The sequence below is a fragment of the Rhea americana genome, unplaced genomic scaffold, assembly GCF_003343005.1.
Source record: "Rhea americana isolate MKP2758 unplaced genomic scaffold, rheAme1 scaffold_174, whole genome shotgun sequence".
Taxonomy (NCBI): domain Eukaryota; kingdom Metazoa; phylum Chordata; class Aves; order Rheiformes; family Rheidae; genus Rhea; species Rhea americana.
Window position 1 is genome coordinate 1,210,934 of NW_028185861.1, and position 19,015 is coordinate 1,229,948.

A 19,015-nucleotide genomic window follows, 5' to 3' on the forward strand; every position below is an offset into this window, starting at 1 on the left:
GTAACTCTCGCTTTTAATTTGTCATGCTTCTTCCAGAAGCATAGACTAAGTATAGACCTTCTGATCAGGTTCCAGCTGTTATCTGGGAAAATAGTGTGTTAATCAACTGTTTAGCCCTGAGTTCTTGTGGAGGATATTATCTCTGCTGTGTGAGCGTGTGCATAGGTGCACGTGCACACATCAAAAAATTACTCATTGTTGCAGCCTAATTCGTTCTTTCAGCTATTGGCAGGCAACAAAGAAACAAGCAGTTCTTAACCTCTTCAAAATGTAAGAAATCTTAAGTGGTATTGAGAGAAGAAGAAAATGCTCAAAATTCAGCACTTCATTGGAGACTAATTAGCCGTAAGTAGAAATACCTGTCTCTTCTATGATCAGAATCTAAGAGTTTGAGCAGAATTCCCTGTAACTTGAGACCTTCTGACTGCTCGTTTTCTAGGAAAATGAGACCAATCACTGTATAGGTGCAAGTGAACTAAGCGCTGAAAATATGATGCTGCAGGCACAAAGTAAGAATGAGCAGAGAGTAAAGACTGGTTACCAAGCAAGCAGAGTGGAGATGAATTGTTTCTTTCTCAAACTTCACAACTACATCTTGTGCAATGTGGTATGTTATTATCAAATTTAAGTGCTTATGCCATTTAATTAATTTATCATTACGGCCAGAAAACACTTAACTGCGCTCCTGGCAGCAAACATAGTTTTGACAATTAAAGCTAATAGTACAAGCATAAGGAAACATTTCTTGGTAGACTTTCCTTTCAGATAGAGAAATAAAAAACTTCCACTCCAAATACTGAAAAATATGATTTTTGTGGTCATTAAATGGCTTTGATTACATAACGTATCTCCTTCTTTACAAATTGTGTTTGTGCTCATATTCCCAGCTATGACCACAGTAATCAGCAAATGCTATGGCGGAATTATAAGAGTGGAGGTGATAGTAATGAACCTGTAAACTTCTCTTCTGACAGATTCTGAAAAGGTTTATATGGATGTTGAGCAACCATTTCTACTTATCAGTTATCAGAGTAGTCTCCACTGGTGGGAGTGAAGTGATTAATACAATGTATGTTGTCATCTTGCAATTACATGCTCTGTGAAACCTCCTTCAGTTTTGCCATTAAGTAAGGCAGAAGAGCAGTTGTCCCAAGAAAACCTCTGGCATTTAAGTGGAATAGCTAATTTTTAGCAAGACCCAGACAGCTTGAGTAGTCTTGATTGTGGTATGCAGTTGAAGATGTGTCTAGAGTGTGCCTGTGGGTGACGTTCTTAGCCTAGCAAGTCTATTACAAAGATGAATTTTTATTTCTTTCGTATTAAATTATGTTTATGCTTTGGTGTAAAATAGTAGCATGTGTAATTAAGATGCTCTCATCGTAGAGAGTATCTTTGACCAGTTATATGAACTTCTTAATATGTGGCAGATATTTTTAAAGTGGATCTTAACATTTTAATTGAGAAGGTAATGCGTACGTGCATTGTTTGTGTTCGACTGCTAACTGAGTTGTGATGAGCAAAATTATAAACAACTTGCGTTCCTCTTCAACTTGCTCTGAATTGGAGGATAAAGCACTGATGTAGCTATTATTGCTCAGCAGTCCTCTATTGATCTCTGATATCTCCAACCTTGGAATATTTTTGACCTGTAGAGGAAGATGACAACTATTGCAAAGAGATTAAGAAAGAAAATGGGAGGCAATGAACAATAAGAGTGTATAGTTTATACTTGAAGAAAAGGAGAACAAAAGCTATTACTAACAGCAGAAACTCTGCTTACAAGTATTGTCAAATTACTCTGCAATTCGTCTTTCATCACCCCTTTTCAAAGCCTTTCATTGTACATCAGCAGGCAGGAAAGTATCACAAGGAACTACAAAGTGATATGAGAAGTATAACCATGACTACAACTTCTAATCTTTCTTGTTGTCCTAGTATGCGGGCAAGTTCTTAAAATATATAAATATATGCACATATTAAATAAAGTTGTGATGTATCCGCTCTTCCCTAATTGGTGGTTTTTATAGATTGAAATTAAATCTGTGCTATTTAGACTTTCATAATTTTTTGTTCTATCCTAAAGTTGAAGTTCACCAGGCTGAAAATATCTTTTTGAATATACACATCTACAATAACATTAACAAACTGTTCCCAAAGAATCTTGTATTTGAAGTACTTCCTTGTTTGTGCAGATGTATGAAATTATTTTAATAGCAGTGACTGACAACCAACAGTATCTGTGTGGGTGGGTTGTTTTTTTTTTTTTTTTTTTTTCCCCTCCTTAAGGAAAATCCTGTCCTTCTAAAGTTGCCTATCACTACAGTCCTCTTTACAAGAATTGCAGTGATAGGCTATGTGTGCCTTAGTCACGAAGCATTTAACTCGCTACAGATATGGAAGTGACTTTTCAAGCAGGGAAGCTTAGAAACCTTGAAATTACTGAACAGATGTTGCTAATGCTCGTTGTGTAAATACCTATGAGCTTATGTCACTTTTTTCTGTGGAAAGTTCATGTTGCTTATAAATATTTTCTATTTAGGCAAATATTAGCAGTTTCTTTCAGATATAGTAAGCACAAATTGCTCATATCTTAACCTCATCAGAGAAGCAACTTGGGCAAGAGCTTAAAGTATAGAAAAAGAGATACACCATTAACAAGCTTAATGTCTCAGTAGCCCACACTTGCAATAGTGTTTTAGTGTTTGCAGAACATACAGTTTGCAAAGCAAATGCTTCGAACAGACTTATACAGAAATGATAAACATTTAATTAAACAGGAGGAAGGACTGTTTGTCACAGTTTACCATAACTACTTTTTTTATATTTCAGGCTGAAACATGCAAAGCACAATGACATACGTAGCCACAGTGAGTGATGTTTGTTTGCACTGCTTGAACACACATCTTGTGGCTATGTTAGCGTCTCAGAAGTCAAATTGTTGCTTTGGAGTTTAACCTGCAAGCGCAGAGAGAAATGCTATTCAACAAGAGCTAAGTTGGGTCACTGCATACAACAAGAGTAAAAAAGAACTTGAAGTTCCAGGGAAACTAGTTTCTACCTTAGATGCAGCAGTCAAATTTGCTTACAAAATCAGTAATTAATAATTTCTGCTATCCCTCATAGAAGACCGAATCTTCTGAGGCACTTAGGTGCAACACCCATTAAAAATAAAAAAAATTAAAAGAAAGAAAGAAAGAAAGAAAATCCATGCCCTTTAGCAGGTAAAGTCCTGTAGGAGTATGTRCTGGAGGCAGATGCTTTGTAGCTCTGCAGCATCCTGCTTTGCACCTCACACACTTGGTGCACAAGGATATGAAATACAGTCWCAACCTGCTGCTGTAGTCAGTAAAGGCTTGTTACTACTCTTTATGGGAAAATGTTAGTGCTCATCATCTGACAAGTTTATCATATATTGCTAAATAAATACCGAATTCAAGACCACTGAGTGACTTTGTATCGCAAACAAATCTTCTACAGAGTCATGCTTCATTATTTTTAAATGACTTCTGAAAAGCCACCACTTTTCAGTGTGGTGACTGTAGGTTGTGTAGAAATAGGCGACTACCAGCAAGGGGTCAAACTACTCACAAAGAACTGGATTCGCTTGCTTATCTTACTTTACATCTGCATAGGACCATCTTTGCTGAATTATTCACTTTGGCCATTCATAGTTCAAGAAGGTATAGCCAGCAGAATCTGAATTTTTCATCTAGTATTTGCCTTTGTCTCTATCACAAGCTGCCTTCTCTCAACAGATAATTTTTAAAAAGTGAATTAAGAAATACCTCAATGGAAAACCTTTTTTTTTTTTTTTTTTTTTTTNGCAGCCTGAGCTTTTGGTTCACTTGGCTTCGGATGGTTTAAATAAATCTTTAAATCGCCTATTACAAGAGACTCTGATGTGGACAGGGTGGGAAGTTTTTTAACTTGAAAGCTTAAAACAAAGAAAAACTGTGTCCATGCCTCTTGCTGAGGTACATGGATCCTTACAAATGTTCTGTCAGAAGTAAAATTGCATCCAGTAAGCCCCTGCAAACTAGACCCATATTTCTACATATGCTGCTTGGCTATAGGAGTTAGGGAAGATGGAATTAATGAAAAGCCAATTTATGTTTGGATTACAGAACAGAAAATTTTCTAGTTCAGTGTTTTCTATGCTTGACATTAAAAATTTGCAAAAATACTGCTACTCACTGCCATCCCCAAATTAAATTTTTATATGCCAGTTGCTTTAAGACCCTGGAGTAGTTCTTTCAGTATGGAAAGGTTCTTTATCTCCACTTGAAGTGGCTGTGAGACTTCATTCTAATAAATGTTTTATGAGAAGTACACAACGGGGTGCAACCCAAAATCTGTTGAGCTGGTGTTTTGGGGGGGCTTTCCTATGTAATAAAGGAGTGGCTTACAGGGTGGGTCTTATTCAAATGAAGTTAAATGTAAGTAAGCAGAAATTGGCTTAATCTCAGTCCAGTTGTCTTACRAACGTGTGCGTTTCTTTCTGTGCCCTCCATCCATGTGAGCTGGTGAGATGATCATTGTAGACTGAACCTTACTGATGATTTTATTAGGTATGTTGATCTCAAGCTAAGCTGTCTGAGGACTGCAATACCTCCACTGTTTTACCGCATTTCTTTACCTGCTGTTCTACGCATATGTCACAGTAAAGGAAATTTTTAGTAGAACTAGCAGATCGTCTTATTGCAGGAAAGAAGTGCTCCTAAAAGCCAAGGAGACGTGCCTGGGGGAGATCAGCACCAAGAATTACGTAGGTTTTTGCATTAGGTAAAGGCTCGAACCAGGACAGAAAGCAGAGCACCTGGATTCTCTCTGCTCTGACTTCTTGTCCTTGTCTGTGTGCCAGCACTTCCTGTTTTTGAAGATCCTGTTTACTGTCTGGGTTCCAAATATCCTCAAAAGGTGGGAGGATGGGAAGAAACATAGGAAGAAGAGTAAACAGCATTATTTAAGGTGGAGATACTTTTTCTTTAGTATTTGTTGCCTGTCTAATCTAGTTTCATGAAAGAAACTCTAGAATAATCTTTTGTTTTCATTGTCTTGTACTAATCTCCAAAAGCAATAGAGGATTTTTACATGAAAAAAATGAAATCGAAGCCCTTAATGTCTGTAGCATGGAGAATACGGTTTGTGGCGTGATTTTGGTTCATGTTCTCTGATGTTCATATAGTAAATGTTTGCCACCTATTTAAAACAAGAATATAAAGGTAGGTAGTCAGAGGAAAACCTTRTAACTTACTTCTAATGCTACAAAATAAGTTGTTGCTCAGATCTTGTTGCCTGCCTTTAAGTCTTTTGAATTCAGCAGCTTGAAAGAGTTGGGGTGCAGGTCACCGAGCTTTGGCGTGCACACCTAGGTGTGGTGGAATAGCTCCAGCCAGAACACAGTCAGATGGGAGAATAACTTTCATCTTGCTGCATAGTGAGCCAAACTAATGGTTTAAATAGTACAAGTGAACAGAAATGTGAAATGTTGGGAGAGAATAGTGCCTATCAAATTCTTCATGATGCTTTATGACTACTATTTTCTATGAATACAAAATTTGTCTCGTTAAAGTAAAGCTGGAAGTGGAATTATTGAATGATTTTGGACTAAAAAAAGTAATTGTTTCTCGGCTTCCTTTTGTTTACCAAAAAAAAAAGTGTTTTTAACTGGAAGAAAATGTTCTAGGACAGATATTTTGCTCTTCATATGTCATAGGATCCCTAGAGGAAAARTACAGTTATAGTGGGAGTTGTAGAGGTCACCAGCAATTTGCAAATACTTCTTTCTCATGATCCTGTGATCATGGCTCCCAGATAGTGAAGTTATAAACAATATGCCTGCATCAGTAGGGGACGGTGAGCAAGAGGATTTGAACAAAATCCAGTATCAAAACCTTAGAATTTAGAAAGATGTTTTTTTCTTAAATTTCAGGATGCAGCAGCCGTAAATTTGGGGGCTTTGAAGTCTCTCTCTCTTTCTCTCTCTTTCTCTCTCTTTTTTTTTTAACCCTTCAATCTGTTTTCATTTCAGATGTTTGATATTAAAATTTTTCAGTAACTTTTTTTTTCTTCCCTCTCAGACAATACTTTATAGTGACTTCTCTCTTCAGTATGATCTCCCCCTTGATTTTACTCATGGTATCTGAAATTCAGTACAACCAGAATGCAAGAATATTGTAGTCTAGAACGAAATAAATATCTGCATTTAAGATAAATATTATGAAGTCACAAWTCTGAAGCACAGTCAGACCGTGTTCTCATACATAACTAAACTAAAACTTCATTTTGTTAATTTCTGACAAAATTTCATTATGCAGGAAAAAACAATGTTGTATTTCTGCTGTAGTGCAAATTCTGAAGATGCTTCTACAGAGACTGCAATTGTAATTCTGACTGGAACAGAGCAAAGATGTTCAGCACTGTTAGAAAGAAAAAAAGAAAGAAAAGCTGTAGATAACTACAAATAAAATTGGTAGCATTTGAAAATACTTGCCTGTCTGTTTTAGAAGGAAATAAAATCCTAGGAGGATGGGTTTTGGATAGTGTTAAATCCTTTTTGTTTCCCGTGAGCTCGAGCTGTTCTTTGTGATCAGATGAGCAGTCTGCATATCTGCTCCTTTGTTGTGAAATAATGAAGGTGAAAGTGATATGCAAGAAATGCAAAGACGTAACTGGGATATAATCATCTTATTCTGCTTTCTATTATAAACAAAGCAGTACTGTTGCTGTTTAAATCTGTGCATAGTGTTGCAGTAGAGGACAATTTCAGATGTTTTTCTGCTAGTCTTCTGGGTTTTGGGAAAATCCCAGTTTGGCAAGTGGGAAGAACAAAGGACCGAACTGAAAATATCTAGTCTGAAGCAGTTTTATTGCTTTATCACACAGCAGAAGAATAGAATTTTGGAGCCAAAACAGAATATAAACTTTGCATTCTGAAAAGTGCTGCCCCTGGAAGTAAACTTAACCAGAACACATACAAATAGTTGGAATGTTTAATAAGAAGAAGGCTTTTTTATTTAGAAGAAAATGGTAATAGTCTAGAGGAAATTTGTAACTGGAAAAGAAAGTAAATCTACACACACATTCTAACGAGCAACTCTGATACAGAAGATACCACAGAATATTACAGGTCATTGCTGTGTCCTGTCTTTGAAAGCAATGTAATGAAATTTCTTACAATTGGAAAAGCTGATAGACTTCAATTAGGTATAATAGTCCATTGAATAACTAATTCAGTTTCAAGTATAGACTAATAAAGTTGTATTGAGTATCTCTTGGATTGATTTTGAAACTTTAGCTGATCTTTATAGCAGTGCAGGATTACATGGTTCCATTTTTAGGATGTGGTACTTTCTTGCATGAGCATCCCACATTTAATGTGTTTAATGCCGTGGTTCAGCACAGTTTATTTCTACTTCTGACTTTTCTTTATATTTATCAGATTTTTGCCAGTTGGTACGTAATAGGTGGAAGAGTTTCCCTTCTTGCAAAGGCTGAAGAATAATTGAGGGTTATTAGGAGACTTATCTTAGTTTATCAGTAGCATAAAGTGAACAAAATGATGTTTTCCCCTAGACTGGCCCGTAGACTTGGGCAATGGGTCTACAACCTGCTTTTTAAGACGGAGATATTACTATTAAATGGAGCATCCCTCTTTCCAGAACTTGTCTACAGATAAATTACAAACAGAAAAAAGCCTCATCAGTTGACTGTAGTATTTATATCATGATTGCCAAATGTTGACATCCATGTGGAATTGATAGAATGTTTGTGAGTAATCTCTAGATTGCGAAAGTCGAGTCACTCATCTATTCTGTAAACAGAGTATCTGCAGAAGTGAGTGACCTTCTTAGGAAGGAGTGGTTCTCCACATTTGCTAGCAGAGAAATTCATAAAAGTTCATTTATGTATTCTTGCTTGATATGATAATCTAGATTCCATATATACTGAAGGGTAACAGTCCTTTTTTTACAAGATATGCAAAATTTAGATCGGCAGCACTCATGTTTCTGAGAGTCTTCTAGCCAAAATGTTGTGTACAAAGAACACTAAACAGTGGGAAAAATACTACCAGGGTGTCCCACAGAGCTATGGATGCACAGGGCTCTGATGTGTAAGAATGTGACAGAAATGGCTACAATAGTCTCAGCTGTCTGTAGGAGAACATATATGTGGATTTTAGACTCAAGTTCATTTTGTTTTATTTCTGTTTTGTGAGAAAAATAGAATTTTTCTTTTTTATTTTTGTAAAATAGCAGTACATTGTGTTATAGCCCACATACTAGTAATGCTTCTCAATCAGCAGGTATAAATGTTCTTGTATTTAGTTTGATAACTAAATACAGTATATATCACCAATAAATTTTAGCCCTGGATATGTTAATAGGATAATGTTAACAGGACTCTGAGTGTTGAGAGGGAGGAAGGAAAACCATGCTTACATGCATACAACCCATCTGCTCTGTGTTTGCATTACTTGTGTTTGCTTGTCCAAGTGTGCTGTGGTACTGTATGCTGTTGAGTCTGCTGCATACCAGCGCCGCCTTTTCTTTAAAGCAAGACTTTGTGGGCAAAAGAGTTTCTCCCAAGGGTCAGAAAGTTACGGTTTTGATCTAAAGACGATTTCCAGATCGTAGCTTCTAGACTGGTTGTAGATGCAGGTGATTCATGCAGAGTTTCACAAAGCATGGGTGCTATGCAAAAACATTATCACCAAGGTAGAGATGGACGAGTACTGCGTTTATTGGGGGGGGGGGGGGAAAATTCCTCCTCTCTGTCGAGGGTAAGGACTGGAGACTGATCATAACTATACAGTAGCTCAAAGAAGTACTTTCTGTGATGATGATATTTAAGCAAACTAAGCTTGGGAACCATCTTGCCTCTCTTGTGGTACAGTTCTTGCTGAATTTCTTCCACATCAACCTCCATTCCACACGGGCGAAGGAATTCTTTTGAGAATTGTTTGACTATAGCAAATTTCTACCTTAGGGAAATATGTAAGTTAGCATTAATGTGATAGTGTGTTTATAGGGAAGCAAGTAGGAATTGGTATTCTGAGAGAGGTGTAGTACAACTTCCCTGTTTTTTCTTCCATATGTATTTTAGTTTTTGAATGCGGTTTCAAAGTGTAATCACTCCTATGTTAGGTGCATAGTAAGGTTAGTGATAGAAGATGCGTCATGAAGGCTCTAATCAATTCAACACAACATAGTTTGATCAGYGAGTGGCTTTGAGTTTGGCCTTTGTGCGACATCTGTGGCATCCTGGAATTTTTTGCAGGGAAAAAGGTTTAAAGTATATTTTTGGAAGGTCAGGGATGGCAGGTGTGGTTATAGCATTCATTTGAAGTGTTTGCATGTACCCTGAATTGGATCTAAATAACATCTGTCTAGAATTCTCTTAAAATTATACTACTTTTACTGTCGAAGAACATAATTGATTCTATTTATTTTAGGCAGCCCTCCAGATTTGAAAGTGTGCAGAAACACAAGCTGCCAACTGTACTTCAAAACTGTTTCTGTTTACGTTTTTGCTTTCCAAATCCAAACCCTGGAGGCGTGCTTACATGTACAAGCAAAATGAATATGCACACAGAATGACTATATACACGGTTCCAGCAAATGTCTGTTTTCCAATTTAAAATGAAAGCTGCTTTGCTCTAAAAAGAGCGATTTGTAGGTTGGACCTTTGGCAGTCTCTAAAGAAATGTACTGAGTTAGTTTTTAACACTTGAATTTTTTAAAAAAGYCAAAGAATAAAATTTATTTTGAAAAGACACCTGTCTGAAAGGACTTGGTTTATTTCTCCTCCACCCCATCTCCATTTCTTTGTTAGTAATTGTTGGTGGAAAAAAAATTTTGCTTTGAAAGCACAGTTTCTGAAGTTGAGCTGGCTCAGCAGTGTTACAGTTCTGCTCCTTCCCTTGTATAGACCCTAGTGTTCATCTGACTCCATGGTGAACTTGGTAAGACAGCTGAAACAGGAGAAGCTAACCCAGGAAAAAGAAAAGTGAGTGGTTTTCTTTCAGTTTAATCCATCTGGACCCTTTATTGAGCTGGTTCCGGGAGTACCAGTGCCAGCGTGGTGAAGAATGAGAGCTCCTGCTTTGGGCAGGGAGAAGATGTGATCTTACAATCACCGATTCAGAGAAGCCTGAACAGGATTGTGGAACTGAACTTGAAAGGCTGCTAGAATAAACTCAGTCTGTACTGTGAATATTTAATTTGATTGTGGTCCATTTATATCATTGTCTCTGTGGACAGAAAAGTTCTTACAATTACCAGTTCTTATTTGGTTTGTTTGCTTTTAACTCGGGTATATTCCTTAACAGTAATGTGTTTTTGCCTATGCTTGTAATTAAGAAATGTAAATATAAGCATGTGATTCAGCTTTATGGGGAGGAATTCTGTGTCATGCTTTAGCTGATCAAAAAGATCCTATTTAATGTTCTGTCTATTTCTTTTTATCTGTAAACCAAAACAGTTATCAGTAATTCAGAAGTCTCCAAGTTACTCTGAATGGTGTTATTTTAGCTCATTTGTAAAGTTTTGTAACTGTAAGCTTTTCAAGTTTGGCTCTTTATATACACTAAATGTGCCTAGAACTTACCATTTCAGCATCTGCTCACTGAGACTGTTGCAATGATGAGGAAAGTAAAATAGCTTCTGTAGAGTGTAAGCTCTTTTTTTTAAAAAAAGAAGTCAGTTCTTTATAGTAGCAAAAACACTTCTGAATATGCATGAGATGCGAGTGGAAAAGCGTTTTTCTAATCCAGCAGTGGCACTTTAGAGCACTATTGCTTTCCTGAATTCATTAGGAGGCAATGGATTTGGGAAAATATTGTCATTCTCATGCCATTTAAGAACTGAAGCGTGGCAAAAGCAAGTACTGGAGATACTAGGAAGACAACTTTTCCTTTAAATAARTACAAAGGGAAGTGTGAAGCTGARAGTCATGACTTCTTTCCCCAATCTGCTGAGCAAAGGGCAAGCATAGCATCTTTTCTTCCCTGCAGTCAGAGCTTTTGGAAAGCTCTGAGACAGAAGGGGTTGTGAAGTTAAATTTTCTCTCCCTCTCTCTTTTTTTTTTTTCCCCCATTATTAAAGAAGAGAAACTATGATAGAGGGACATTTGTAAGCGGATTCTTTAAGCAGATGACTAAKAATAGCTTTTTTGAATAGTAACCCGATAGTTATCCTAGTGCTCTGCTTTCAGAATACTTGGTTGATGAAKGAGGTGTGATGGACTGTTCCCTAGATGTCAGTTGATACCCTCTGATATTGTAAATACTGAATTTAATGAAATTTTGGGCTAAGTGTAARTAATGCACTATTAAAGCTTTGCATAATGTATGATGGCCTCTGAGGTAACTTAATGCTCTGGAATAAGAGCTTAGGTCTCTGATAGATCATTCAGTGAAAATCTCTTAGTGCTCTGTGGCAATCAGAGAAGCAAATTTAATAGGATTAATTAGGAAAGCAACAGAAAATGTTGTTATATCACCATGTAAATGCATGCTCCACTTGCACCTTGGGTATTCTGTGAAGCTGTGGTAGTTTCCCCCCTCACCCTGCAAAAAGGATATAGTAAAGCTGGAAAAGGTACAAAAAAGGTGTCAAGGATTATCAAAAACATTGAATGACCTGAGCAGAGGAGGACTAAATAGTCTAGGATTATTGTGAAAAAGAGGCTGTAGGGAGCTCTGTAAAACTAAGAGTGATAAACACAGAAGAGAAGGAAATTTAAAGTTTTATTACAAGAAATCTGGGACATCTGGCCAAGGTAGCAGATCTCAGAACAAAGAAAAGAATATATCTTTTAATATTCAACTAAAAATATAAGAGGGGTTTGAACAGTTTTTTATTTAAAATTCCTTGTAATGTTTACAGTTTAAATTTTAATGTTTAAATTTCTTGGTTTCATTTAGGTTTGTTCATACAAATCACTACTTTCACTACTTGAAAATTTTCCATTATAAAATCATCAGAAGTCCAAAAAAATGCCTCCACGGCCATCATCTGGTGAACTATGGGGCATCCACTTGATGCCACCGAGGATCCTTGTGGAGTGTCTTCTACCAAATGGAATGATAGTGACTCTAGAATGCCTCCGTGAGGCCACATTACTAACTATTAAACATGAACTCTTTAAAGAAGCAAGAAAATACCCTCTCTATCAGCTCCTTCAAGATGAATCATCTTACATTTTTGTAAGTGTTACCCAAGAAGCAGAAAGAGAAGAATTTTTTGATGAAACACGGAGACTTTGTGACCTGCGGCTCTTTCAACCTTTTCTAAAAGTCATTGAACCAGTAGGTAACAGAGAAGAAAAGATTCTTAATAGAGAAATAGGTGAGATAATCTGTTCTTAAACATAGTTAATCTATTTATCTGGTTTCTTCTCTTCAAAATACAAACCAAAGAACTGAATCAAGTTGTATTTGTTGGTTCTTGCATCTGTATTTGTCAGAACTTGCATTCTGTAACCATCAGTGGTTGCATCAAATGTCCAAAGATGCTTTACAGAATTGTGGTAGCTAGGGAAAAGTACAAGAGGATTTAATTACAAGTCTTAAACTATAGTTGCAGTAGCACAGATTTTACAACTGCTGTATCTTGCTTAGAAAGCAAGGTATCAGAAGCGAGGGGGTGTTTCCCACTTTGCTGTAAAAAGAACTTGGRGGGGGGGGAAACTTGAGGTGCGAGGGATAGAAGAGAGACAGGTTGTAAYGCTTTGAATCGTCTCTGGAGATCCTTATCACTCTCCATTATCTATGGAGAAAACCTAGACAGACTAGTGTTACGTGTCTTAATTTCAGATACTACCAATGTACCCCTTCCCTTAGTTGCTAGCAGATGTATGATGCTGTGCAAAGATTTGTCAACTAGAAGTAGTTGTTCTGGGGTGCTTCTAATTGTTAAATCATTTAATTGCTATGAATGTGTCATAGGTAAATTTTTTTCTATTTTGTAACACTTAACCTGTTCAGGAACTTACAGATGATAAGGGTAGATAACTGTGTATCAGGACAATTAAAATTTTCCATTTGGCAGGCTATATTCATGCACAAAAAGATAAATCAGTATCTCTTGGTTGCTTGTCACACTTTAAATAGTGTTGGTATGTCAAAAAAAAAAAAAAAAAAGACAGTTGTAGGTAAATAATATGGCCTGGTTTGAAGAGAACTGGACATCACAGCTTCTCTGGCCCACTTAAGAAACTTTATATACTGACTTCAAAGGGAGTTTTTACTGGTCCTTTCCCTCCAGAAGGGTTTTTAGCATTGAGAATAGTAATATAAGATTCCCAGGATTTTCAGTGAATGTACACCCATTTTCTAACCATTTTGGGGAATGCTGAGTGCGCTTAGCTTCAGAATGATGTTGCTCTTTGAATGAGATAAAGCAATATAAATATACAAGTGGAAGCCAGTGGTCCAATGGTTAATGCACAAATATTTTAGGTTTCATTTGTATGTTTGAATTTTGCTTAAAGTATTTCTGTTATTGATGAAATCTTTAGCTTTAGTTTAATTATCAATTATTATTTCCTCTTGTTTCTTCAATATTGTAGGTTTTGCTATTGGCATGCCTGTGTGTGAATTTGACATGGTTAAGGATCCAGAAGTACAAGATTTCAGAAGAAATATTCTTAATGTTTGTAAAGAAGCAGTGGATCTTCGAGATGCCAATGCACCGCATAGTAGAGCATTATATGTCTGTCCTCCAAATGTAGAATCTTCACCTGAACTACCCAAACACATATACAATAAACTAGATAAAGGTAACAAATATTTGCTGTAGAAATATAATGCTTTTTCAGTGGTTGATATCAAAGAATACAGCTGGAGACTTTAGAAATCACTGGATTTTGTAGTGTATTTAGTATACTGTGTCAACATCTTGCGCCTTGAGTTATTCTCACTTAAGATCATTTAGTAATAGGTTCAAAAAAAYGCAGCAAAATTTGTAATTGCATCTTTTTGGTATTCTAGTAACTTCTTTAAATATTGAAATACAATTTGGTAAATCAAGTTTTATTTTTTATGGGCAGAAACAGCTTTGTTAGCCTTTCTTTTTTCTTTTCATAAAAAATACTTTCTCTGCTGGAAGGGGTAGAAGCGTCGAATTTGCACTTCAGTCAAAAGAAAGCAGAATACACATAGCTCCTTCCAGAAGCTATTAGCACTCTGCMATTGGGACTATTCTAGCTACTTTGGGGCTGCTTCTTTCAGTAGTATTGCAAGCAATTCTCTGTCTTTTTGAAACTGTGTGCCAAAAATGGTATACTGAAATCATTTTCACATTTATTCTAGGGCAAATTATAGTGGTAATATGGGTAATAGTCTCACCAAACAATGATAAGCAGAAATATACCTTAAAAATCAATCATGACTGTGTGCCTGAGCAAGTTATTGCTGAAGCAATTAGGAAGAAAACACGAAGTATGTTGCTGTCATCTGAACAACTGAAACTCTGCGTCTTGGAGTACCAGGGCAAGTATATTTTAAAAGTGTGCGGCTGTGATGAGTACTTGCTAGAAAAATACCCACTGAGCCAGTATAAGGTGAGTAACACAATAACACAATGGATTTCTTTTGAAGCACACTGAAATAATTGAAATTTGTGAGAGAGGAAAGTAACTAATTTTCACTGGCTTGCTGTTTCATTAAACTGATCTAAAAGGTAGAAACTAAGTGTATTTGTCCTTTAAACTAGTTGGCTAATCCCTGTATATATTTGTTACCGTATATATTAAAAAAAAAAAAAAAAAAAAAAAAAAAAAAAAAAAAAAAAAAAAAAAAAAGGTAAGCTAGCCTGGTGTCATTTTTCTCCTTGGAATGAAGTAGTTTAACAGCAGATACAAAACCATAGCAGATGCTTTCAGAAACATCCCAGACTTCTCACAGCAAGAGTTGAAAAAGAGGAGGAGAATGGGGTACCTTGAATAATGGGGAARGCTACTTTAAACTGTGGGAGCTGGGTAGCAAATGCAGACGTACATGACTAGCTTTGCACGGTCATCTTGGGATCAAGCACTAGACTTACTTGATCTAGCATGGTTTCTTCAGAAGCATCCAGTATACCTGTACCATGTTGTAGAAGAGTTTACTAATTACAGTGCAGAGCTGGATCAGTTTTGACACATTGCATTTTGTAGTACTGTTGGCAAACTAAAAGCTCTCAGCACTCAGTCCTGAATGGGCACCAGGTAGGCTGAAGGAGTTAACTTGAGTTCATCAAGATTAGTGTTGAGCTGAAGCTGGTAAGTGCAGCTGAACCAAATGAATGTCACCGTCCCTTGCTTTATGCTCTCTACCTGTCACTAGGAGTATCACAGACCCCTGAGCTAGGTCTGCACAGTAGACTAGTTCAGAAGCATACCATGCAAAAATAGCTAAGCTGATCCCAGAAACAGCTTTAATTAGGAAGCAGTCTGTTTTCTTTGAGCTGCACTGTACCTGAGCAAAGAAGCCCTAACAGAAAAACCTCACTTGTCATTCTGCATTGATTCCCTCCTGTGGCATGGCTAATTCATGCTGCGCATAAACAGATCAATTCTCTTCTGTCTCCAGTTCAGTTTTCCATTGTTGTAGATGTTAYTCATATCTCTCAACATCTGTATAAAGTGCTACTGAATGATCCTATCCAGCAAAATATTCAAACTGTTGGGTGTTATAACTGAGAACGTTGTAAAAGGTGTTCACAAAGGGACAGCTTTAATAAGGGTGCTTTAAATATGTTTTTATATATTTTCCTGAACACTTTTTGGCACTGTTTACCAAGAACATACAATTAAAATATACTGAATTTAGATTCTGCTTTCTTGCAGTACATAAGAAGCTGTATAATGCTTGGTCGCATGCCTAATCTGATGCTGATGGCTAAAGAGAGCCTATATACTCAGCTGCCACTGGATACCTTTACAATGCCATCTTATTCTAGGCGCATTTCTACAGCYACGCCATATATGAATGGAGAAGCTACAGCCAAATCTCTCTGGTCTATAAATAGTGCTCTCAGAATAAGAATCCTCTGTGCAACCTACGTAAATGTGAACATCCGAGACATTGACAAGGTGAGGCAAATGCTGTATGGCATCATAGATCATTTTCAGCGGCTCATAGGTCATCTCTTGAGTTTTCTGTTCCRTATTTATGTATGAAAAGATGCATTATTTAACGTGTTAGAAAATTAGGCTACTTAGTTATTTAAATCTAAGCATTCAATTCTGAAAAATATAGCTATGTTTTAGTATCTGAAAACTTCCATGTACTACTGAAAAATGCATGAGTTTTGGTATTCAGCCAAATACTTGCTATCTCATGGAACAAAACTCAGTTTATGTAGTTCAATTCAACTGAGTATATAATAGAAAAAACAGTCTCTGTTATCTTGCATATTCTGTTTAAGGATTATGTTTAAAAATGTATTACAATAGCTAGGAACACTTCTGTTCAAGGGATGCCTAATTCCCTTGAATTAGTCTTTTAGATTCTTATAATGTTTAATTCCATTGAAGTCACACTGCAAATTATTTTTACTTGATAGAAATGTAGGAGTAGTATGTTTTAGTCAGTAGTACATGTTGATTGGAATGAGAACTTTGTTTGCAGCAACACTTGTAATATAGTACTAATACCAGCACATTGTTTTCAGATCTATGTTCGAACAGGTATCTACCATGGAGGGGAGCCTTTGTGTGACAATGTGAATACTCAGAGAGTACCTTGTTCTAATCCCAGGTAAACTAAGAATGACTAGAGAAAACCTGACTTTCAGGGCATCCTAAACAACAGTACTGCAGAAGTATAGGCTATGTTTAGCATTATTGAAGTAGAGCTCCTTGCGAGGAATTGCTTGCCTTAGGTTTTGTTAAGAATGTTTTTACATGTCACCACATTTAGAAAGAGGGTTGATTACATTCAAACACAAGTATTCTGTCTTGTAATATTATATGTAATATATTGATCTGTTTACTGAACAGATCTGTTTCACATGTGTGTTCATAGTTGCCTCTGAACTCCCAATATAATTATTAGTTAATACTGTGAAATCAGCACAGGTATGAGAGTTTTTTCTTCAACTGTGGCTGAATAACAAGTGTTCCTATTGCAGGTTCATATTCTGCCTTCAGCCTGAAGCAACTTAATGTAGTGTAATCTTCAAATTTGTTCCAATGAGTTTGCACAGCATATCCTAAAGCAAAACTACTGAGTGTGGAGAGATGGGAACTACTCTTAACATGGATGTGACTGCCAGCACTAGGCTGGTTGGATTCAGTAAATTTGACTTATCAATAAAGTTTATCTGTCAATTTCTTTATCCTTAGAGAAGGGCTTAAGGCAGTTGTTTGCTTGTAAAATGCTGCTTTTAGCATTGGTCGTAGCAGTTACAGACACCACAGAAAATTAATGCTGTCCTTGGGAGCTGCTGCCTCTTCCAACTTTGGAAGTTCCTCTTCAGATGCACAGTTCTGCCAATTAAGAGATTAAGTCTACTTTTAAGATTTTTAAAATTAATATGTATGCTTCTGGAGAATCGGTCTGTGTTTTGATTACTATGGTAGATGGAACAACATCAGAGTTATTTCAGCAGTGCAATTCTAGGGTTAACAGACATACTGAGAGCAGAGTGAATCCACTTGTTTTGCTTTAATATGGTTCAAGCTACTTAAATTAATGATAATAGAGAGATTATAAGGTAGTGAAAAATGAGGAAACAATGACTGTGCACAAGGCTCCAGAATGCTTGAGGAGTTACCAAAATGAAAATGCCTATCTTCTTTTATGAACTACCATTTTTCTAGTATGCTGGAATCTCATGGGATATCTAACCTACTCTTCTGCAAACAGAGGATTTGAAGAAGCCCTTACTTTCACAAATAAATGACACCATGTAATATAAGTTATAATTCAGTCACTTAGAGGTTAACATTTACCATGTTTTGGCCTTCAGTGTGATTTTTGCTTCAGTTCATAGACATCGTATCCCTCACTGCTGAAGCAGTTCTTTGCATCTTAATTGTTAATTGTTTCCTGTTCCAGTCACTTCCGTACAGTTTAATGGCAACATGGGGAGTTAAGCATTTATTTGGAAAGTGTCCTGTTGTTGCTACYGGTTTCATTTTTTCTTTCTTTATGCAGCTATAAAAATATCATTTTGTATCGTTATTGTTGAGGAATTTCATAATATTTTAGTCTTGATACTTAACCACTCTCCGATGCTTCAAGTTTGACTGTAAGTTAGTTTCAGTCTTTATGTCACAGACCTGGCAAGATGTATTGTAGGCAACAAAACTTGAAGATGCCAATCCATACATTAAAYGATTCTCCTCAAATTTAGAAAAAAAGCTTTGGAAGATTTTGTTTGTTTGTTCTAGCTCTCCCAACCCCTGTTACAGAACGTTTTTCTCCAATCAAGTTCTATGTATATCAAACACTTAATATATTAACAAAAAGAAGTGTGTGTAAAAATGACGTTGCAGGACACTTAGGAATATTGCTTTTGATTTCTGTATTACATTTCCAGCTAGGAAATATCTTTTTACTTTATAGCATTTCTAACTTAGTGGAAGTCTGAAAGCTATGCTATATTTTTTCCCCATTTGCTTTTTCTTTTCCCTGAAGTGAAAAATATTTCACAAGCTAAAGTTAACATTAGTGAAACATAAGCAAATCCATTGTCCGTAGATTATACTTACGTTTGACAGTTGCAGTCAGAGTTTGCAGGAGTGACAGTGAGTTAAGTGAATATACTTGTTACTAAGTTTTTGTTACTAAGAACTAAAACAAGCATGACTGTTCAAACAGTATTGGTGCTAGAAGACTAATTGGGGAAGTTTTCTTTTCCGAAGATAACAAATGTAGTCAAAGGCATATCAGAGGACCCTTCTTCAGTAAGAAGGCATCCCCTTCAGGTAGACTTCAGGGAGAAATATAACACATGCTTTTTATTCTGCTGATTGCTTCCTGGTATTTTCATTGCTCTCTTTTAACTTGTTTTTATTCTGTTTT

The 19,015-nt window shown here is 36.4% G+C and overlaps 1 protein-coding gene across 2 annotated transcripts in view; it reads left to right on the forward strand.

Annotated features, from left to right (window-relative positions):
- Positions 1–238: 238 nt before the first annotated feature.
- PIK3CA (phosphatidylinositol-4,5-bisphosphate 3-kinase catalytic subunit alpha) overlaps positions 239–19,015 on the forward strand; it is a 41,045-nt gene continuing 22,268 nt past the window's right edge. Inside the window, exons 1-7 of one of the 2 annotated variants that reach the window (XM_085301203.1) lie at positions 239–345; positions 440–607; positions 11,927–12,350; positions 13,573–13,782; positions 14,315–14,565; positions 15,832–16,077; positions 16,659–16,744. In XM_085301203.1, coding sequence (XP_085157329.1) covers positions 11,999–12,350; positions 13,573–13,782; positions 14,315–14,565; positions 15,832–16,077; positions 16,659–16,744 — 1,145 coding nt within the window. In that variant the 5' untranslated portion in view covers positions 239–345; positions 440–607; positions 11,927–11,998. Of the gene's footprint in view, positions 346–439; positions 608–9,956; positions 10,009–11,926; positions 12,351–13,572; positions 13,783–14,314; positions 14,566–15,831; positions 16,078–16,658; positions 16,745–19,015 lie in introns of those variants that run through there. The other variant, XM_085301204.1, reaches the window with a different exon arrangement.